Genomic DNA, 22559 nt, shown 5'->3' on the forward strand with positions numbered 1-22559 from the left:
GGTCCAGTCGGCGTAGCACCTCCTCCAGGTTGTGGAGGTGTTCCTCAGTGTCTCGACCCTTGATAAGGACGTCGTCCTGAAATACAATTGTTCCAAGGATGGATTTGAACAGGCTTTCCATGTTCCTTTGAAAGATAGTGGCTGCTGAACGAATGCCAAACGGACACCTTGTGCGTGGTGATGGTGGTCAGTAGCTTGGATTCTTCGGCCAGTTCCTGGGTCATGTAGGCTGAAGTGAGGTCCAACTTGTGAACAGCTTGCCGCCTGCCAGCATGGCAAAAAGATCCTCCACTCTCGGAAGCGGGTATTGGTCTTGTAGTGACACTCGGTTGATAGTGGCCTTGTAGTCGCCACAGATCCTGACCGAGCTATCCGTTTTTATGACATAGACAATTGGGCTTGCACAGTCGCTGAATTCAATGGGCAAAATTACGCCCTCTCTTAGCAACCTGTCCAACTCACTCTCAATTTTCTCCTGCATCACATACGGCACAGCTCTAGCTTTATGGTGCACTGGTCTGGCATCCGGGGTGATGCGTATCACGACTTTGGCACCTTTGAAAGTCCCGACACCAGGTTGAAATAGTGACTCAAATTTCTGTAGGACCTGTGAGCATGAACTTCGCTCCACAGATGAAATGGCGTGCACATCCCCCCATTTCCAGTTCATCTCGGCTAGCCAGCTCCTCCCCAAAAGCGGGGGACCATTTCCCGGGACAATCCAGAGTGGCAGCTGGTTCTCTGATCCATTATGTGTGACCACCAACATTGCACTGCCTAGCACTGGGATGATCTCTTTGGCGTATGTCCGTAATTGCATGTCAATGCGTTCTAGTTTGGGTCTGCTAGCTCTGAGTGGCCATAGTTTCTCAAATTGTTGGACACTCATAAGTGACTGGCTGGCCCCCGTGTCCAGCTCCATGCGTACCGGGATGCCGTTTAATAGTACTTTCATCATCATAGATGGCATTTTTGTATATGAGCTGTGGATGTTTGCCACCTGAACCCGCTGAACTTCAGCGTCCATTGCTGTGTCCCAAGCATAAACCTGCCTTGCAGACCCCACTTGTGGTTCATCTGCCTCATAAATTAGCCTCGCTGTGGGCTTCCTGCACATTCTGGCTAGATGTCCACTGAAGTTACAATTTCTACAGATGAATTGTTGAAACCTGCAGGTTTTTGCAGCATGTCTGCCCCCGCACCTCCAGCATGAGCTGAGATTGTTGTGAACAAAAGAGCTGTTACCAGGCATTCCTCTCTGATTGCCTCTTTGATTACTCTTGAACACTTTGTTAGTGGGTGCCAATAGCCCCAGCCCGGGATGTATTGTCCCTTTTGATGGTGTAAATGTCCGTTCAACCTGCCATTGTCTCTGTTGAGGACCCACCCTAGAGTCTGTTACTGCCTGGGTGGTGTCGAATTGCTCTTGCCTGCGGGGTTCTGAGTCGTGTTTACAATGTTAACTCCTTGCTCCATCGCCACGTTGGGAGCAGAGTTGCGCGCGTATATCATCTTGGTTTTCTCCTCCCCCGCTATGAAGATTTGAGCCATCAACGCCGCTGCTTCCAGGGTCAAGTCCTTGGTCTCAATTAGCTTTCTGAAAATCCCGGCATGACCAATGTCCTCAATGAATAAATCCCGTAACATCCCCCCCTGCAGGCGTCTGTGAACTTACAGAGGCTGGCCAAGCGCTGAAGGTCCGCAACGAAGTCCGGTATGCTCTGCCCTTCCCGACGTCGGTTTGTATAGAATCGGTGTCGGGCCATGTGTATCCTGCTCATTGATTTGAGGTGCTCACCGATCAGTTTGCTGAGCTCCTCAAAGGTTTTGTCCGCCGGCTTCTCGGGTGCGAGCAGGTCTTTCATCAGCGCGTACATCTTAAGTCCACAGCTGGTCAGTAGATGCGCCCTTCGTTTGTCAGCCGCTGCCTCTCCCAGCCAGTCCTTCGTGACAAAGCTCTGCTGGAGCCTCTCAACGAAATCGTCCCAGTCCTCACCAACACAGTAGTGTTCCTCTGTGCTACCAGTGGCCATTCTCGTGAGTCGTTGATTCCCGTTTCTCATCGCCAAATGATGTGTCCTTACACACTACTATAAATTCACACAAGGCACATTCTGCAGACAAAGTCACTCTGTGACCCTAACCTTTATTCACAGGACCAAGAAGTGATGACCCTGCATGGGACCTCCCTTTATATACCTGGATGACCAGGTGAGGAGTGTCTCCCACAAATTCACCCTCTGTGGTCAAGGTGTGCATTTCTTAGGTGTATACAGTATACAGTGTTGTTACATGAAGGTTACAGTTACATGAAGGTTACAAACATGACATGTTCGAGCCAGATCTGACTGTGAATGGCTAAACCAGTTTTCTGCCACAGCTGTTCAAGTTTGCGGCCTTTTGACTTGAAGGAGCGAAGATGAGGGCTGTACCAGGAGGAACGGCCAGCATGGGGGAGAGTAATCTTTTTAATAGGGACTAGGGCATCAAAGGTGGTGGTGAAGGTGTGGTTGAGCAGATCGGTGGCTGCAGAAATGTCATTGTTAAAAGAGGGCCAAATGTTGGACAGTTTTGAGTTGATAAGTGCAGTTGTAAGAGAGTTTGGAGAGTGTTTTTTCCAGGGGTGGATGCAAAAGGAAGTAGATTTGGATTGGGGAAGGGAGATGTGGGTCGAGTGCGATACAAGAAAATGGTCAGAGATGGCTTTATCTTTAATTAACACGGTTGGAATAGCAAGGCCACAAGAGATTTCAAGGTCAAGGGCGTGGCCGTGAATATGGGTTGAGGAATTTACATGGAGGGAAAGATTACGGGAAGACAGGAGGGTAGTGAACTCAGAGGAGAGAAAGCATGATGAATTGAGATGGAGGTCGAAGTCACCGAGGATGAGAAGTCGCTCGGCGCATAGGCTGAGGGAGGAAAGCAGTGAGGATATATCCGTGATAACATTTTTATTATACTTGGGTGGGTGGTAGAAAACGAGAATTTTGAATGAAAGGTGCGAGGGGTGGAATAAGACAAGATGTTCAAAAGATGAGAAAATGCTGGAGGAGTAGGGGGACAGACCAAGGTATGATTTGGTGATGAGAGCTTTACCGCTACCATGGTGGTCTAGGTGGGGAAAGTGGTGGAAGATATAGCTGGGAGGGGAGGCTTCGATTAAAGGTAATGGGCCCCAAAATTCACCGTTCCCAAAGGGAGTTTGGACATTTGATCGAAAAAAATCGATCGTCCGCCGCGGTTGGGTACTTTTCCCTCCCCGAGCCATATTCAGCTCGGGGAGGATTTCAGCAGTGTTCACTTCTGCTGGAAACAGCGTGGTGAAGCCACTGTAAAGGAAGGTTTCCAGCGGTGAGCTCTGCATTGTGCAAGCCGCCGGAAAGGGGCTACCACAGCGAAATTCACCGAGGTAAAGGTAATATTTTCCCGGCAGTATCTCCACGAGGTTTTTGATGCGGTGCTCGAACATGACACCGCTGGGGCCCTTTGGTAGTTAAATAGTTTTATTACTTATTATTGTTTTTATTTCATTTTCCAGCATGCATCCGCAGTACCTATCTTTTGATATAGTTTTATTATTTATTAGTATTTTTATTTCATTTTCCAGCATCCGCAGTGTTTATCTTTTGATATAGTTTTATTAATTATTAGTGTGTTTATTTCATTTTCCATGGTCCGCAGTATTTAGTTTTGTTTATAATTTTATTGTTTTGGCTCCATTAAATCTGCTGAGTGCTGCTCAGAGGTTTGCACATACCCCTGTACTTTTGTGCAACTTTCAGATCTGCCTCTTTAGTGGGGGCCTATGGGCTGCAGAGACCTGCTTGGCAGGGTTCACCCTGAGGATGGGAAGAGTGTTGGGAGGGCGACACCTTGTACACCTGCTCAGAAGCAGAGCTGCTCGCAGGAAAAGGCGTCGCCGTCAGCACTGTGCAGACAGGCAGCGGGCAAGGGAGGCAGCAGCCATGATTCATTCATTCTGTGCCAGACCAGTGTGCCCGCCATCTTCACTAGCCTGAATTAGGATTGCTTGGGGACAAGGAATATCCCATCTACTTGGCTGCTCACTCCTCTGCGGAACCCCAGGACAACGCCAGAGCATGCATACAATGACACTCATTGTGTCACCAGGTGCATCATTGCGCAGTGCATTGGCATCCTTAAGTAGAGTTCCTCTGCCTGGACTGCTCTGCTGGCACCTTGCAGTACTCTCCTCAACGGGTCTCCATAATCGTCATGGTCTGCTGCATGCTGCACAACCTGGCCATCATGAGGGGATAACCCCTGGAGGTTGAGCCAGCAGTACCACCTGAGGAGGAAGAGGAGGAGGAGGAGGAGAAGGCGGTGGCACAGGAGGAGGAGCAGGAGGAAGAGCAGGAGGAGGAGCAGGATCCCGTTGCCCCAGAGCTAAGAGGCATTGACCCATTGTCACCCTAGAAGGGCTGGGTGCAGACTGGCCAGCACCCTGCTGGATGGGTGCATCCTCACATATATGAAAGTGCCTGACACCTCCCCTGCAATCTCCCTCCATGCATTATGTACTGCCTGTCTGCCAGGTCTCCCCACATCAGGAAACAGTATTCTTCTTCTGTCCTCCACACCATCCATCAGTGTCTCCAACTCCATCAGTGAACCTGTTGGCTCTCCTTGCACCTCTTACACCAGCTCTCCTTTCAACCTCGTTCCCCACTCAGGGCCTTGCTGCAAACCCTGGCCGGCAGCTGGCTCATTAGAAACTCTTATCTGCATGCTGAATTTCTCAGTGGTGATAACACTCAAATTAAGACAGCCACAAAGCTGAAAAATCTACTTTGGAAGCGTTCATTAGCACTGGAACCCATTTGTTCACTTTTGGAGCTGAATATGGGGTGGCCCAGCCACAAAATCTTTTTGGCCCTAATGGCCACAAAAAGGTGGGAGGGGGGCACCAGTTTTCCAGCGGTACTGAATTTCGGGCCGCATGTGTCATTATTCTTCAGCCAAGTTTCCGTTATATACTTATACTTTCAATATGAAGTTGATTTTACCTTTTAAATTATATTTGTTTTAAGGAGTGAGGTTCAGTGGTTATGTCACCATATAAATTTAGATGAGAGTAAGTCCAGCCTTGTATATATTTCATGTCCCTTGTACGTTAAAAGTTGAAGCAGGTTTTGTCTTATGTCTAGAGATCTGTCCGACAGGTGCCAGTTCATCTTAACTGTTGTAAATGCTCTTTCTTTCTGGATGCTCTAATTGTTAATCAAGCCAGGGAGAACACGGTGGCTGAAATTGCCCCTCCCGATAAGGTCTCTGGCTGCCAGAAAGCGACGGCCATGGGGCAGCGCAGAATGGCCACTGATTCTACGTGGAGGGGCCGCTATTTTAGAAATTGCCCTACCTGAAATTGTCCCGTGGGAGAGGCTCTGCCACTGGCCAGTGCCCCCGTCAGCTTTCGTTGTCGGTGCACACTGTGTGAGCTGGCGGCATTGCCGCAGCCGCCATGTTATTTTTTTTTTGTCAACCTACTGCCAGAATTATGCCCCCCGGTTCAGCTGGGCTGCCAACAGAGGGTGCCAGGCCGTTGGCCTGGCCGAAACAAAACTCTGAGAAGTTCCTCTCCAACTCCCTAAGGCAATCAAGCAAGGCTTCAGGACACTGCATTGGCCCGTAATTCCTGATAATACCAGCTAACAATTTATTCTCTGTAACTGGAAATGTCTTCTTTCCTCAAGAACTTGTCAAACCCACTTTTAAGAAGAATGTAGGGATGCCTTACCAAATGCATATTTGGGCTGTTTGTTCCAGAGGGTGATAACCCGAAGATGTTTTACAATGACACAAAGAGCAAGAGGATAACTAAGGAAAGAGTCGGGCCTAAAATGGTGATCTATATGTGGAGACGGAGGATGTGGGTAAGGTACTTAATGATTACTTTGCGGCTGATTTTACAAAATAGGGGGATGATGCCGACGTTGAAGTTCAGGAGGAAGATAGTGAAATATTGAACGGGATAAACATAATAAGAGAGGAAGTATTAGGGGTTTAGCATTTTGAAAGTAGATAAATCACCAGGACCGGATGAAATATTTCTGAGGCTATTAAAAGAAGCAAGGGAGGAAACTGCGGAGGCTCTGACCATCATTTTCCAATCCTCCCTGGCTATAGGAGTTGTTCCAGAGGATTGGAGAACTGCTAATGTTATACCATTGTTTAAAAAGGGAGGAAGAGATAAACCGAGCAGTTACAGGCCAGTTAGTTTAACTCAGTGGTGGGAAAATTCCTGGAATCAATTCTGAGGGACAGTACAAACCTTCATTTAGAAAGACACAGATTAATCAAGGACAGTCAGCATGGATTTGTTAAGGGAAGGTCGTGTCTGACTAACTTGATTGAGGAGGTGACAAGGAGGGTCGATGAGGGCAGTACCTTTGATATTGTTTACACAATTTTAGCGAGGCTTTTGACAAGGTCTCACATGGCAGGGTGATCAAGGGAGAGTGGAAAATTGGATACAAAACTGGCTCAGTGGCAGAAAGCAAAGGGTAATGGTTGAAGGGAGTTTTTGCGACTGGAAAGCCGTTTCCAGTGGGGTTCCATAGGGTTCAGTACTCGGTCCTTACTTTTTGTAGTATATATTAATGATTTAGATTTAAATGTAGAGGGCATGATAAAGAAATTTGCAGATGATACAAAAATTGGCCGAGCGGTTGACAGTGAGGAGGAACGCTTTAGACTGCAGGAAGATATCGATGAACTGGTCAGTTGGACAGAAAAGTGGCAAATGGAATTCAATCCAGCAAAGTGTGAGATAATGCATTTGGGGAGGGGCGACAAGGCAAGGGAATACACAGTAAATGGGAGGATACTGAGAGATGTGGAGGAACAGAGGGACCTTGAAGTATATGTCCACAGATCCTTAAAAGGTAGCAGGCAGATCAATAAGGTTAAAAAGGCATACAGAAAGCTTTCCTTTATTAGCCGAGGCAGAGAATACTAGAGCAGGGAAGTTATGCTAGAACTATATACAACACTAGCTAGGCCACAGCTTGAGTACTGTGTGCAGATCTGGTCACCGCATTACAGGAAGGATGTGATTGCACTAGAAAGGGTGCAGACGAGATTTACGAGGATTTTGCCAGGACTGGAAAACCTTAGCTATGAGGAAATATTGGATAGGCTGGGGCTGTTTTCCTTGGAACAGAGGAGGCTGAGGGGAGGTTTAATTGAGGTGTATAAAATTATGAGGAGCCTAGATAGAGTGGATAGGAAGGACCAGGTGGCATAGATTTAAAGTAGTTTGTAGAAGATGAGAAAAATGTCTGGACCCATAGGGTGGTGGGGGGTCTGAACTCACTGCCTGAAAGGGTGGTAGAGGCAGAAACCCTCATCACAATTAAGAAGTACTTAGATATGCACTTAAAGGGCCGTAATCTACAGGGCTACGGACTTAGTGCTGGAAGGTGGGATTAGGCTGGGTAGCTTTTTTTCGACCGTCCCGTACACGATTAGCCAAATGGCCTCCTTCTGTGTCGTAATTTTTCTATGATTCTATGATACCACTTCTTTAACGAAACAGTTCCCAACACCCAACCGAACTCTTAATCTATTTTATCTATTTTATGTGCGTACCTCCTCATCCTCCCTTCTCTATCCAACTCAAATAACCTACCCAACTAGACGGACTTTAAATCTTTCAATATTATAATAAGCTCAATCATATTCCTTCAAAATTGTAATTTATTCAAACTAAATAAACTCTACGCTTGAAGATTATCCTGATAATTAAGAGCTCTAAAATTAGGTATGATCCTAGTGAATGATCAACTATTACCCCAGGTCTCTTTCTTGCACTATTATCTTTAACAGGCAATCTTGCATGGTGTATCCTGTCCCTCCTTCTCCATCATCTTCCCACCATCGTCCAGCTGGGTGGGAATGCACTCACCTGGTTCCATTCTTATCTATCTAATCATATTCACAGAATCACATGCAACGGCTTCTCTTCCCGCTCCCGCATCGTTACCTCTGGTATCCCTCAAGGATCTATCCTTGGTCCCCTCCTATTTCTCATCTATATGCTGCCCCTTGGCGACATCATCGGAAAACACAGCATCAGTTTCCACATGTACGCTGACGCCACCCAGCTCTACCTCACTACCACTTCTCTCAACCCCTCCACAGTCTCTAAATTGTCAGACCGCTTGTCCGACATCCAATTCTGGATGAGCAGAAATTTTATCCAATTAAATATTGGGAAGATCATTGTTTTCGATCCCTGCCACAAACTTTGATCCCTAACCACTGACTCCATCCCTCTTCCTAACATCTGTCTGAGGCTGCACCACACTGTTCGCAACCTTGGTGTCCTATTTGACTCTGAAATGAGCTTCCAACTCCATGGCATAACTAAGACTGTCTATTTCCACATCTATAACATTGCCCGTCTCCGCCCCTGCATCAGGTCATCCACTGCTGAAACCTTCATCCATGCCTTTGTTACCTCTAGACTTGACTATTCCAATGCACCCCTGGCCAGCCTCCCACATTCTACCCTACATAAACTTGAGGTCATCCAAAACTCAGCTGCCCATGTCCAAACTCACACCAAGTCTCATTCATCCATCACCCCTGTGCTCACTGACCTACATTGGCTGCCAGGTAAGCAATGCTTCGATTTCAAAATCCTCATCCTTGTTTTCAAATCCCTCCATGGCCTCTTCCCTCCCTATCTCTAATCTCCTCCAGCCCCACAACCCCCTGAGATATCTGTGCTCCTCCAATTCTGCCCTCTTGAACATCCCTGATTATAATCGCTCAACCATTGGTGGCCGTGCCTTCAGCTGCTTGGGCTAAACCTCTTCATCTCTCTATCTCTCTTTCCTCCTTTAAGATGCTCCTTAAAACCTACCTTTTTGACCAAGCATTTGGTCACCTGCCCTAATTTCTCCTTATGTGGTTTGGTGTCAAATTTGTTGCCTTATAATTCTCCTGTGAAGCACCCTGGGACGTTTCACTATGTTAAAGGCACTATATAAATGCAACTAGTTGCTGTTGTTGTTGTAAACATGCTTGGAGTTTCCTCAATTCAAATGCTTAACATTACAATTGCCTACATTAAAGGACAAATGCCACCCATGGGCCATTAACTTTACAGGGGAGATTTGGAGGCCTCCCGCGCAGCAGAAATGAGGCTGTAGTGCCTTGGAATGGTGGGGTATGACTTGATGTGCCATACCAAGAGACAATGTGAACGATACTAACTTTCCCAGAGCTTATTGCTGGGCGGCCAGAGCGCCTACCCAAGTCAGGCAGTTGGCCTTTTTAATATGGAAATTGGGATCCTATAACATAAGTAGGACCCCGATTGCCATTTCAGGACAAAACTGGGCGGAGCGTGTGCCATGCATACTTTGCATTCCGCACATTTTAAGCTGGGGGTCCAGGTGAAGAGGAGCCCGGAAGATAAATTTTAATTTATTTTTCAGGAGCAAGAGTGCCCCTCAGGACTCTACCGAAACAACCTGTGCAGCAGCTGCACTGGGTCCTTCCCCTCCTGAGATTCCCCATTGCCCCCCGAACATACCTTTTTTTCCAGGCCCGGAGGCTGGCTGGACACCCGATATTACTGAGCTTTTGTTTCCAATCATAGCCCCTGGCATTATGTTAATAAGGCCCAGCCCTCAAAATGGACCAGGCCTCCCATAGGCATTATCGGATTGGTCAGCGAGCTCTGCCAGTTGGCTGCCCGAAAAACGTACAAGCGGAATTCCACCCCAACAGGTCAAACATTGGCCTGTAGCTGATTGACTTGATTAGGCTTACTAATCCCCACACATATTTTCAGGTCATAGGCAAATGTGAGAATGTTTCCATTTAAGCCTTCATCTAGATCATTAATGAAACGATCAACAACCGTGGTCTCAATGCAGTTTTGAGAAGAAGGACATGACATAAAGCATCTCTTGGAACGGTATTGATTTTGCACTGGTAGAAAAGACTATCGAATAAATTTTCTGATTGCATACTCCTAGTGCAGTGCCTCAATCACTGCGCATATCAGGAAATCACACATGTGCAGTCCTTGACTACAATGTCATCGGCTGCCCTCACATGATTTCGCAACATGTTCTCCCAGAAGGTGAGTCTTTGTGCCTGGAACAGGCAATTGGAAAATTTACTTTTGTATTGTGTTTGCTGCTGAAGGAGGACAGTGAATTTTCTAAGGTACATGAGTTTAATAAATTTTGTTGTGTGAAATTGTGCTGTTCTGTATGTGCTTTACTTTTTAAAATTACTGTAAATAAAACCTGGTAACTTAATCTGGAGTCTTCTGGAATGATTAGGAATGAAGCAAGAGTGCAGAATGCACAAATGAACTAAGATTTGCATGAGTCCAAAGGGCACAGAATCTCTGCAGGGAGTTGGAGAGCCTGCAGCATTTGGATCATTGGGGTTCCCAGGCCTTCTTCGATAGAGCACGCCAAGACTGCTGAGAGGGCGAAAGGCTTGTTAAAGTACTGCAAACCCTAATCCCAAAGGGCATAAATGACGATTCTATAGCCAGGAAAAATGAGAATTAACTGCAGTGAAAATAAAAGCAATAGTTAACATTAAAATAATTACTTGCTAATCTCCGATAGAATCAGTAGAATATTAGAATCGGCAACCTTAGGATAGGGAAATCGGCCACATTTTCCACTGCTGACGGCTATCCAGTGGGTATGTGTGAATGTCAGAACAGCTTGGCTGTGATGCACTCCAGGGTCAATGTCAGGGCTGACACATGAATAATAGCTACCTGGGCAAGATACCAAAGGCTGGCTAGCATCCATAGAACATACTCCAGCATGTCTTCTGGAGAGGAGGGAAAAGGAGAATACTGGTAAGAAAAGATATCTCACATTCAATAACACGAATCATCATCATAACTCACTTGTACTTGCAGCACGCGTGGCTTCATGACTTACCAACAATAACAACTTGCATTTATCATCATCATCATAGGCGGTCCCTCGAACGAGGATGACTTGCTTCCACATGAGTTCACAGATGTTTCAATGAAGGACCCGATGTTCCAGTCCTGAACTCCAATTGAAGGGGTGGAAGATGCCTGTGCGTGGATTTTTTTAACGTGTGGTGATCGTTGCACATCAGCCACCACACGGTCTTGACAGAGCTAGGCCTTTATCCAGTGGCAAGGGTTAACCAGGACAACTGGAGACCTGCTCTGCTGCACGGACCTAGTGTGCACACATATCGCTGTGTGGGCTGGCCCGTGCTGCCCCTGAGCCCTCGGCTCTTCTGGGCCCAGTACCCTCATTTACTGCACCTCCGCCATGATCTCTCACCGCACCTCCGCCACGATCTCCCACCGCTTCGCCACCACAAACATTCACCATATCTCCACCACAATCTCTCACCGCTCCTCCGCCACAAAAACATTCACTGCACCTCCGCCACGATCTCTCATCGTACCTCCGCATCAAACATTCGCCGAACCTCCGCCACGATCACTTGCCAAATCTCAGCCACGATCTCTCTTCGCTCCTCCGCCTCAATCACTCACCGCACCTCCGCCATGATCTATCACCGCTCATCCGCCCCGACCTTCCCTCTCCTCCGCTGTACCTGGGCCCCGCCAATGTTCTGCCCATGCTCCAAACAGCGACCTGGGTTTGGATGACATCTCTGTAGGTCGGGCTATAAAAAGAGCTGGAGCTCTGGCATACAACTATAACTTCCAGTGCGAGCTGCTCCAAGTGTGCACCGATTTTGAGGTGGGTGACTGGGTGACATCTTGCATTTATATAGCGCCTTTAACATAGTATTACGTTCCAAAGCACTACACAGGAGTGTAATCAACCAAATACTGACACCAAGTAATAAATGGAGAAATTAGGACAGATGACCAAAAGCTTGGTCAAAGAGATAGGTTTTAAGGAGCATCTTAAAGAAGGATAGGTGGAGAGGTAGAGAGGGGTGTGACTCCAATAATACAGTCATAGGTGCAGCCATCTAGATAAGTTATTGTTTAATACTTTTAGGCCATTTTTATTGTTGATCTAAAGAATAAAGCAGAAGTTTAAGTTCTAAAACATATGCTTCAACAGGAATAAGTTACCTGCAAAGAAGATATATGTTTTGCCCATTTTCAGGTCATCTTTGCTACACTCCAGCCCATCGCAGAGTACCACCCAGCAGCTGTATTCTCCAGTGTCTGCACTCCTTGCGTTGGTTAGTGTTAGCTGACTGTATTTTTGCTGCTGTATAATACTAAAGAGGAAAAAACACAGGTTTTACAATTATGTGAAGCAGTTTTTTATCACTACCTTTGTTTGTGCTGTTAATACATAAAATAAAAAGCTTTCCACAACTTATACTGAAAAATCCCCTTTATCCCAATATTTAGAGAATGAAAAGATAAAACCAGACATGAAACTGTTCTTTTTGTGCTTAAAATTTATGCTGTCATATATTCTCCCAATTTGGTTAATCTCCTGTGAGTTGTGAATAACCACAGGTAAAACTTGCAAGAAAATTGAATTTTAGGAAAGTTTGTCCTGACCCACAAAGTTAATTTTGTGAAATACCAGAACATCAATTCAACATTACAACCTACATATTCAACTGTACTGCACTTAATGACATTCCAAACCATCAACAGGACTGACACCAGCATTGCATAAAAGATTTGATCATCAGAACTGATACTTATCCTTGTCACCTTTGGACCCTAGAATGTGACCTGAAACATTGGGGGGAATTTTAACCTAAAAAAACAGGTGGGTTTGGAGTGTGGGACTAGTTAAATTGTTAAAAATTGGATTCCTGACCTGAACCCGCCTCCAACCCGTCCACTTCCGGTTTTCACAGAGGCGGGGTGAGGGCAGGCAGCCTACCCACTCCCAGGAGGAGAACATCAATTTAAATATTACAATGAGGCTGGAGGCCTCTTTTTTAACCTCCATTTTGTTTTTAGCTCTATCTGGTAGGGTTTTACATTTGTAAAACCCGGCATTACAGCAAGGCGAGACCTGCTGCATCCTGGATGTAAGTGCCTTTATACCTACCTCCTGGATCCAGGGTCCCTGCCTAACCACCACCCCCCCCCTCCCCCATCATCGGAGACATCTCCACAAGGCCTCTGATCTCTTCAGGAGGCCTCACCCCCCCAGCCATCCGATGACCCCCTCCTCTGACCTCCGATCCACTTCAGACCGCACCCCCTCCCCCCCCCCCACCCTCTCGATCTACTCCTGGGCAAATCTCCAATTTCCTCCTAGACTAAACCTCCAATCTATTGCTGGGCTGACTTCCCACCCCACCCCTCCCCCCACCCAGATCTAATGCTGGGCTGGGTTCCTCTCCCCCACCCCCCACCAATCTATTGCTGGGCTGATCTCCACCCGCAGATCTAGTGCTGGGCTGACCTCCACCCCCTGACCTAGTGTTGGGCTGACCTTCCTCTCGACCCCCGCCCCCACCCATGCCCCACCAATCTATTGCTGGGCTGACCTCCACCCCCAGATCTAGTGTTGGGCTGACATCCCCCCCCCACCAATCTATTGCTGGGCTGACCTCCACCCCCTGACCTAGTGCTGGGCTGACCTCCACCCCTCCCTTCCCCCCCCCCACCACTCTATGCTGGGCTGACCTCCACCCCTGACCTAGTGCTGGGCTGACCTCCACCCCTCCCTCCCCACCCCCCACCAATCTATTGCTGGGCTGACCTCCACCCCCTGACCTAGTGCTGGGCTGACCTCCACCCCTCCATTCCCCCCCCCCCCCACCAATCTATCGCTGGGCTGATCTCCACACTCCAGCCACTCCAACCCCCCTCCCCCCGCCCCGATCCATTGTTGGGCCGACCCCCACGCGAACCTTCCCTCCTCTGTGCGACCTAGTGCCACAAGCCTACCTGCCCAGAAGCAGTCAGCCTCTCAATCTGGCTGGCTGCGGGTGGGAAACAGGTCAGCAGAGCCTGCAGGAAACCCATTCTCCTGGGTCTCCTGTCCGCATCGAAGAACCCCCCCCGCCGCCCCCACCCCATGAAAATCCAGTCCATTCATTCTGTTTCTCTCTCCACAGATGCTACCTGATCAGTTGAGTATTTCTAGCATTTTCTGTTTCTATTTCAGATTTCCAGCATGCACAGTATTTTGCTTTTTTACCTTAGCCTGGAGTTGTTTAGGTTGTTGAGGTAAGATGGGTAAGCCCAGCCAATGTTATTCCCTTTGCAGCGCAGTTCAATAGACTGCCCCACGGTTAGGTTCAATGTCTTTGCTGGTTTCTGGAAACGGCCTTTGTCCAAAACCTGCGTCATGATGAAGGTGGCCTTTAGGTCTTTGTCCAGGAATACTCTCTCTTTTCTCAGCTTTGGATTCTTTAGCTTCATTTTCTTATATGTTGCTCTGATTTTATTCTGTCCAGCTGCTTTTTGTTTATTTTTCCCGTTCTGTTGTGGGGTCCTTTTCTCCTTCTTTTGACAATCACCTAATAAAAATATGAACTATTTTTATAAGGAAGCCAGAGCACCAAAATCTTACAGAAATTGTTGCCAGAGCATTCATACAGTTCCAGTGATTAGTGAATACTAATGAGTGCTTCAGTAATATCAATAATCCATCAAGAAAGTGTAATACGATGTTAATTGTTTAATTACAGCATATCATATACACACTAGGCTAAGGAAGTGCAATTAGAAAAGGAGGATGTGCTTTTCTTCCACAATCGATGGTTTTAATCTACTTTCCTTGTCCCTGAAAAACGATTAACTCTACCCGCATCGTCTACAATAATGTCCTTCTTACCACCAGAACATAATGGTTGGATGGGTGGCATAAAATGGATGCAGATTGTTATCTGGACACTGAGACTTTCTGTTGTACTTGTAATGCTTGCTTCTCCTAGATGTCTTTAACTAGAATGGTGCATTTTTTTCTGGACGCGTTCCAGGCTCTCTCTCTCTCTCCCCCCTCCCCCACAAGCTCTCTCTCCCCCACGCCCCCCCCATCTAATCACTCTCTGCCCTGCCCCCCCCTTTCTCTATCCCCACCCTCCCCAAGCTCTCTCGCTCCCCTCCAGGTTTTCTCTGACCACCAAGCTCTCTCTCCCTCCCCCCCACCCCCAGGCTCTCTCTCTCTCTTCTCCCCCCCTTTCCAGGTTCTCTCTCTATCTTCACCCCCCCACCCCCCACCCCACAGGTTCTCTCCCCCACTCCCCAGGTTCTCTCTTCCCCCGCCCCCCAGGTTCTCTCTCTCCCTCTCCCCCGGCTCTGTACTGTAAAAATGGTCGCCCTTGTCTCTGATTGGTCCCCTTGGAGGATAACCCTGACATTTCTCTAGCATGTGTAACTGGAACTGCCCAGCCCACGTTCTCACTGACTTCACAAATTGTAACTCGATCTCCCCAGAAGTACCAACTGCCAGCCAAAGTCCATTACCTCAGCGCAAGCGAGTCCCTCCCCCCAGCTAAAGTCCCTTGCCCCCCAGTGCAAGTACTGCCTCCCCCAGCTTAAGTCCCTTGTCCCAGCGCAAGTGCATGACTCCGACCCCTCTATCCCCACCACAGATAGGGCATTGTGTGCGGGTTGGTAACAGGTTTTTGGATATGAAGTGAATAGTGACAGTGTCGTGACTTCTGATTGGAAGAATCTCTCTCTCCTCCGATCACCGCCGTGTCTCTCTCTTCCCTCCAGGCTCTCTCTCTCTCTCTCTCTCTCTCTCCCCTCCCCCACAAGCTCTCTATCCCCCCCCCTCCTCCCCCCCTTTCTCTCTCCCCACCCTCCCCAAGCTCTCTCGCTCCCCTCCAGGCTTTCTTTGACCACCAAGCTCTTTCTCCCTCCCCCACCCCCCACCCCCAGGCTCTCTCTCTCTCTCTCTCGTCCACCAGGCTCTCTCCCCACCGCCCCCCCAGGCTCGGTCTCACTCACCCCCCACCCACCACTCGCTCTCTCTGCCCCTCCCCCTCGCTCTCTCCCCGCTCTCTCTCCACCCTCCCTCCCCCTCTCTCTCTCCCCACCCCCTCTCTCTCTCTCGTTCTCCTCTCTCTCTGTCTCTCTCTCTCTCTCTCTCATCTCCCCTCTCTCTCTCTTCCCCCCCCTCTCTCTCTCCCCACCTCTCTCTCTCCCCCTTCTCTCTCTCTCACCCCCCTCTCTCTCTCTCTCCAGACCTCTCTCTCTCTCTCTCCCACCCCCTCTCTCTCTCTCCCCTTCTCTCTCCCCCTCTCTCTCTCTCTTCCCCCTCACACTCTCTCTCTTCCCCCCCCATCGCTCTCTCCCTTCTCCCCCAGTTCTCTCGCTCTCTCACCACCCTACAGCTCTCTCTCTCTCTCTCCCGACCCCCTCACCCCATCCCACAGGCTCTGTCTCTCTCTCCCCCATCCCCCACCCCGCAGGCTCTCTCTCTCTCTCTCTCTCTCCCCCCGCCCACCTCCACCCCCCCAGGCTCTCTCTCTCCACCCCACCCCCCGCCCCACCCCACAGGCTCTCTCTCTCTCCCACCCCCCTTCTCTCTCTCTCTCTCTCTCTCCAGACCTCTCTCTCTACCACCCCCTCTCTCTCCCCTTCTCTCTCCCCCCCTCTCTCTCTATTCCCCTCACACTCTCTCTCTTCCCCCCCCCCGCATCGCTCTCTCTCCCTTCTCCCCCAGTTCTCTCGCTCTCTCACCACCCCACAGCTCTCTCTCTCCCGCCCCCCTCACCCCATCCCACAGGCTCTGTCTCTCTCTCCCCCATCCCCCACCCCACAGGCTCTCTCTCCCTCTTCCCCCCACCCACCCTACTGGCTCTCTCTCTCTCTCACTCTCTCCACCCACCCCCAGGCTCTCTCCCCACCCCCCCCCCAGCTCTCTCTCTCCATCCCCCCACCCCCTTCAGACTCTGTCTCTCCCTCCTCCCCCCTCCCCCCCGACTCCCCAGGCTCTCTTCCCCCCAGGCTCTTTCTCTCTCTCTCTCCCTGCCCCCATCCCCCACCCTTTCTCTCTCCCTCCCCTCCCCCCCTCCCCCGGCTCTCTTTCTCTCTCCACCCACCCCGCCCCCCAACCAGGCTCTCTCTCTCCATCCCCCCTCCCTCTCTCTCCCCCATCTCTCTCTCTCTCTCTCCCCCCACATTCTCTCTCTCTCTCCCCCTCGCTCTCTCACTCCCCCTCTCTCTTTCTCTCTCTCCCTCCTCTCTCTCTCTCTCCCCCTCTCTCTCTCTCTCTCTCCCCCTCTCTCTCTCTCCCCTCTCCCCCCCCTCTCTCTGCCCCCTCTCTCTCTCTCTCTCTCTTTCTCTCTCTCCCTCTCTCTTTCTCCCCCTCCTCTCTCTCTCTCCCCGCCTCTCTCTCTCTCTCTCTCCCCCACCTCGCTCCTCCCACGCCCCTCTCTCTCTCTCCTCCCCCCCAGGCTCTCTCTCTCCTCCACCATCCCCCCTACGCTCTCTCTCTCTCTCTCTCCCTCCCCTCCACCCAGCTCTCTCTCTCTCTCTCTCTCTCTCTCTATCCCCCCTCCCCCAGGCTCTCTCTCTCCCTCTCACTGTCACCCCCCCCCCCCCACAGGCTCGCTCTCTCTCCGCCCCCCCCCCCCCCCACAGGCTCTCTCTCTCTCCCCCATCCTCAGGCTCTCTCCCCCCACCCCTCCCGAAGCTCTCTCTCTCCCTCCCCCCACTCCACACCCCCCCCCCCCCCAGGCTCTCTCTCCCTCCCACCCCCCCAGGCTCTCTCTCACATCCCCCCCAGGCTCTCTCTCTTCCTCCCCCCCCCCGCCCACAGGCTCTCTCTCACATCCCCCCCAGGCTCTCTCTCCCCCCCACCCCCTAGGCACTCTCTCTCCCTCACCCCCCCCCCCAGGCTCTCTCTCTCCCTTACCCCCCCCCCCCCAGGCTCTCTCTCTCCCTCACCCCTCCCACCCCCCAGGCTCTCTCTCTCCCTCCCCCCCCCCAGGCTCTCTCTCCCTCACCCCCCCCCCAGGCTCCCACCCACCCCCACCCCCCCCCTGGCTCTCTCTCCCTCCCACTCCCCAGGCTCTCTCTCTCCCTCTCCCCCCCTCACAGGCTCTCTCTCTCCCTCCCCCCCCAGGCTCGCTCTCTCTTCCCCCCCGCCCCTGCCCCCAGACTCTCTCTCTTCCTCCACCCCAGGCTCTCTCCCTCCCACCCGTCCCCGTCCCCAGGCTCTCTCTCTCCCTCCACACCCCTCCACCGACCCCCCCAGGCTCTCTCTCCCTCCCACCCCCCAGGCTCTTTCTCTCCCTCCCCTTCCCCCTCCCCCCAGGCTCTCTCTCCCTCCCACCCCCCCAGGCTCTCACTCATTCCCCCCCCCCCCAGGCTCTCTCTCGCCTTCTCCCCCCACCCTCCCAGGCCTCTCTCTCCCTCCCCCCACCCCCACCAGGCTCTCTTTCCCTCCCACCCCACCAGGCTCTCACTCATTCCCCCTCCCCCCAGGCTCTCTCTCGCCTTCTCCCCCCACCCCCCCAGGCCTCTCTCTCCCTCCCCCCCACCCCCCCAGGCACTCTCTCCCTCCCAACCCCCAGGCTCTCACTCATTTCCCCCCCTCCAGGCTCTCTCTCTCCCTCTCCCCCCCACCCCACCAGGCTCACTCTCTCCCTCCCCTCCCACCCCCAGGCTCTCTTTCTCCCTCCCCCCCCCCCCGAGGCTCTCTCTCTCTCTCCCTCTCCCCCCCCAGGCTCTCTCCCTCCCCCCCCCCCAGGCTTTCACTCATTCCCCCCCTCCCCAGGCTCTCTCTCTCCCTCCCCCCCCCCCTCCTAGGCTCTCACTCACTCCCCCCCCCAGTCTCTCTCTCTCTCTCTTCCTCCCCCCCCAGGCTCTCTCTCTCTCTCTTCCCCCCCGTCCCTGCCCCCAGGCTCTCTCTCTTCCTCTCCTCCAGGCTCTCTCTCTTCCCCCCCACCCCAGGCTCTCTCTCTCCCTCTCCCCCCCCCCCCAGGCTCTCTCTCCCTCCCCTCCCCCCCAGGCTCTCACTCACTCCCCCCCCCAGGCTCTCTCTCTCCCTCCCCCCAGGCTCTCTCTTCCCCCCCCCCCCCAGGCTCTCTCTCTTCCTCCCCTCCAGGCTCTCTCTCTTCCTCCCCTCCAGGCTCTCTCCCTCCCCCCCCCCTAGGCTCTCACTCACTTCCCCCCCCCCCCAGTCTCTCTCTCTCTCTCTCCCACCCACCCCCACCCCCCCCCGGCTCTCTCTCCCTCCCACCCCCCAGGCTCTCTCTCTCCCTCTCCCCCCCCACAGGCTCTCACTCACTCCCCCCCCCACCCCCCACCCCAGTCTCTCTCTCTCCCTCTCTCTCCCTCCCCCCCCCCCAGGCTCTCTCTCCCCCCCCCCCCCCCCCCCAGGCTCTCTCTCTCCCACCCCCCAGGCTCTCTCTCTCCCTCTCCCCCTCCACAGTCTCTCCCTCTCTCTCCCTCCCCCCCCCCCCTGGCTCTCTCTCCCTCCCACCCCCCAGGCTGTCTCTCTCCCTCTCCCCCCCCCACAGGCTCTCTCTCTCCCTCCCCCCCCAGGCTCGCTCTCTCTTCCCCCCCGCCCCTGCCCCCAGACTCTCTCTCTTCCTCCACCCCAGGCTCTCTCCCTCCCACCCGTCCCCGTCCCCAGGCTCTCTCTCTCCCTCCACACCCCTCCACCCACCCCCCCAGGCTCTCTCTCCCTCCCACCCCCCAGGCTCTCTCTCTCCTTCCCCTTCCCCCTCCCCCCAGGCTCTCTCTCCCTCCCACCCCCCCAGGCTCTCACTCATTCCCCCCCCCCCCCCAGGCTCTCTCTCGCCTTCTCCCCCCACCCCCCCAGGCCTCTCTCTCCCTCCCCCCCCCCCCCAGGCACTCTCTCCCTCCCACCCCCCCAGGCTCTCACTCATTTCCCCCCCTCCAGGCTCTCTCTCTCCCTCTCCCCCCCACCCCCCCAGGCTCACTCTCTCCCTCCCCTCCCACCCCCAGGTTCTCTCTCTCCCTCTCTCCCTCCCCCCCCCGAGGCTCTCTCTCTCCCTCTCCCCCCCCAGGCTCTCTCCCCCCCCCCCCCCCCCAGGCTTTCACATTCCCCCCCTCCCCAGGCTCTCTCTCTCCCTCCCCCTCCCCCTAGGCTCTCACTCACTCCCCCCCCAGTCTCTCTCTCTCTCTCTTCCTCCCCCCCCAGGCTCTCTCTCTCTCTCTTCCCCCCCCCCCCGCCCCTGCCCCCAGGCTCTCTCTCTTCCTCTCCTCCAGGCTCTCTCTCTTCCCCCCCACCCCAGGCTCTCTCTCTCCCTCTCCCCCCCCCAGGCTCTCTCTCCCTCCCCTCCCCCCCAGGCTCTCACTCACTCCCCCCCCCACCCCCGCCCCAGTCTCTCTCTCTCCCTCCCCCCCCCCCCCAGGCTCTCTCCCCCCCCCCCCCCAGGCTCTCTCTCTCCCTCCCCCTAGGCTCTCACTCACTCCCCCCCCCCAGTCTCTCTCTCTCTCTCTCCCTCCCCCCCCCCCCAGGCTCTCTCTCTCTTCCCCCCCCCCCAGGCTCTCTCTCTCTCTTCCCCCCCACCCCTGCCCCCAGGCTCTCTCTCTTCCTCTCCTCCAGGCTCTCTCTCTTCCCCCCCACCCCAGGCTCTCTCTCTCCCTCCCCCCCAGGCTCTCTCTTCCCCCCCGCCCCTGCCCCCAGGCTCTCTCTCTTCCTCCCCTCCAGGCTCTCTCTCTCCCTCCCCGCCCCCCCCCCCCCAGGCTCTCTCTCTCCCTCCACCACCACCCACCCCCCCCCCCCCCCCCGGCCCATCCCAGGCTCTCTCTCTCCTCCCACCCCAACACCCCATCCCCAGGCTCTCTCCCCACCCCCACCCCCAGGCTCTCTCTCCCCCCCCAGCCCAAGCTCTCTCTCTCTCTCCACACCCCGCCCCCCAGGCTCTCTCCCCCCTCGCCACCTCCCCTCCCCATAGATTTACAGTGAGTTGTAGGAGGTTTAGAGGGGACTTAAGGAGAAATGTTTTCACCCAGAGGATGGTGGGGAACTCACTGTCTGAAAGGATGGTAGAGGTAGAACCCCTCCGAAGTCATGTCAAGTCCTGATTCTGGATTTATACCACAACTTTAGTATGCTATGAAGCAGAAACCACTACATTGGCACTAAATTGCAGCACGAAACTTTATGGTTTATAACATCACCTGAAGTCCTCGCGGGATTATTGCCTTGCAATTGGCTGTAAGATCTCTATTTTCTTGCAGACATCTAATACCAGATGCACAATTGCATTATACAATAGGAGAAAACTCATCATCTCTTTCGGAATCTCAGAGGGGAATGATATCCCAGTTTCAATGGTCGTCCATTGACTACGTCGGACTTCAGGCACACGCATAGACACATACAGGAAAAATAACATTTAAGCGCATTTGGAGAATGATAATTGAATACGATTGATTCAATAAAAGGCAGCTCAGCTCACCAAGTAACAATCAATTTTAAATCAGTTGCGAGGAAATTTAGACAAAAGAAAACATGTCCAAGAGAACCAAAGTCAAAATTAAACACGTCAGCACCTTATCGCAGCTGAAACTGTAACGGTGTCACTTACCCATCTGTAAAAGGAATTCGCTGAAAAAGACAAACAGCAAGACGACACAAAATTTCATTTTACAACTTTTCTCAGTAGCGTATAGCCTTTCAGAAATGGATATTCTCTAAATGTCAATTCTTTCGGAACTGGTAACTTTACTGTAAGAAGTTCGCAGGCTGCCCTCGGAGAGCCTAGCTGTTGCTCAAAGCCCACAGGCTGGAAATGGTTGTCTGGGATTTTCAGAGGAACCAAAATACATTTTCAATGACAGGTCGGCTGAATTGTAATTAGTTGGTTTTCAAGATTGAGTAAAATATTTGCTATTCTATAAGAAGCCTGACCCCTGCGGGAAAAACATTGCTACAGCTTGATGACAACAGCGTTTAACCGTGACTACAGCGACTGTTATATAGAGCCCTGTAAGATGTACAGCTCTTATTAAAATATACAGTCGCTATTAACTTAACATGCAGATCCTAGAAATATAATATGCAACCCCTATTAATACACAGCTCCGATATAAATATAGCATTTATCTAAGCATAGAATACATATATTATGCAACCTATAACCATAATTGCAATATACAGCTCCTATCAATATGGCTTACAGCTCCTATAAATACAATATAAAACTTATATTACTGCAATAGCAATACACAGTCCCTACATATGTAACATCATCACTGGGTCAAAATCCTGTAACTCCTTACCATAAATCATAAATCTAGGCTGACACTCCAGTGCAGTGCTGAGGGAGTGCTGCACTGTCAGAGATGCCTTCTTTCAGATGAGACGTTAAACAGAGGTTCTGCCTGCCCTCTCAGTTGGATATAAAAAACCCAATGGCACTATTTCAAAGAAGAGCAGGGGAGTTATCACCGGTACCCTGGTCAGTATTTCATCATCATCATCATCATAGGCAGTCCCTCGGAATCAAAGAAGACCTGCTTCCACTCTTAACATGAGTTCTTAGGTGGCTGTACAGTCCAATATGAGAACCACAGTCTCTATGGCAGGTGGGACAGATAGTCATGAGGATGGCCAGTATTTATCCCTCAATTAACATAACAAAAACAGATAATCTGGTTATTATCACAT

The 22559-nt window shown here is 51.8% G+C and overlaps 1 protein-coding gene across 4 annotated transcripts in view; it reads right to left on the bottom strand.

The window, feature by feature from the left end:
- Nucleotides 1-22559, bottom strand: part of pdgfrl (platelet-derived growth factor receptor-like) — a 60153-nt gene that overhangs the window by 20023 nt on the left and 17571 nt on the right. For 2 of the 4 annotated variants that reach the window (XM_070869757.1, XM_070869749.1), the window contains exons 2-3: nt 14154-14475; nt 12104-12255 (exon numbers count right to left, since the gene is read on the bottom strand). In XM_070869757.1, coding sequence (XP_070725858.1) covers nt 12104-12255; nt 14154-14377 — 376 coding nt within the window. In that variant the 5' untranslated portion in view covers nt 14378-14475. Of the gene's footprint in view, nt 1-12103; nt 12256-14153; nt 14476-21477; nt 21670-22171; nt 22205-22559 lie in introns of those variants that run through there. The other 2 variants (XM_070869756.1, XM_070869755.1) reach the window with 2 other exon arrangements.

The sequence above is a fragment of the Pristiophorus japonicus genome, chromosome 2 (assembly GCF_044704955.1).
Source record: "Pristiophorus japonicus isolate sPriJap1 chromosome 2, sPriJap1.hap1, whole genome shotgun sequence".
Taxonomy (NCBI): Eukaryota; Metazoa; Chordata; class Chondrichthyes; family Pristiophoridae; genus Pristiophorus; species Pristiophorus japonicus.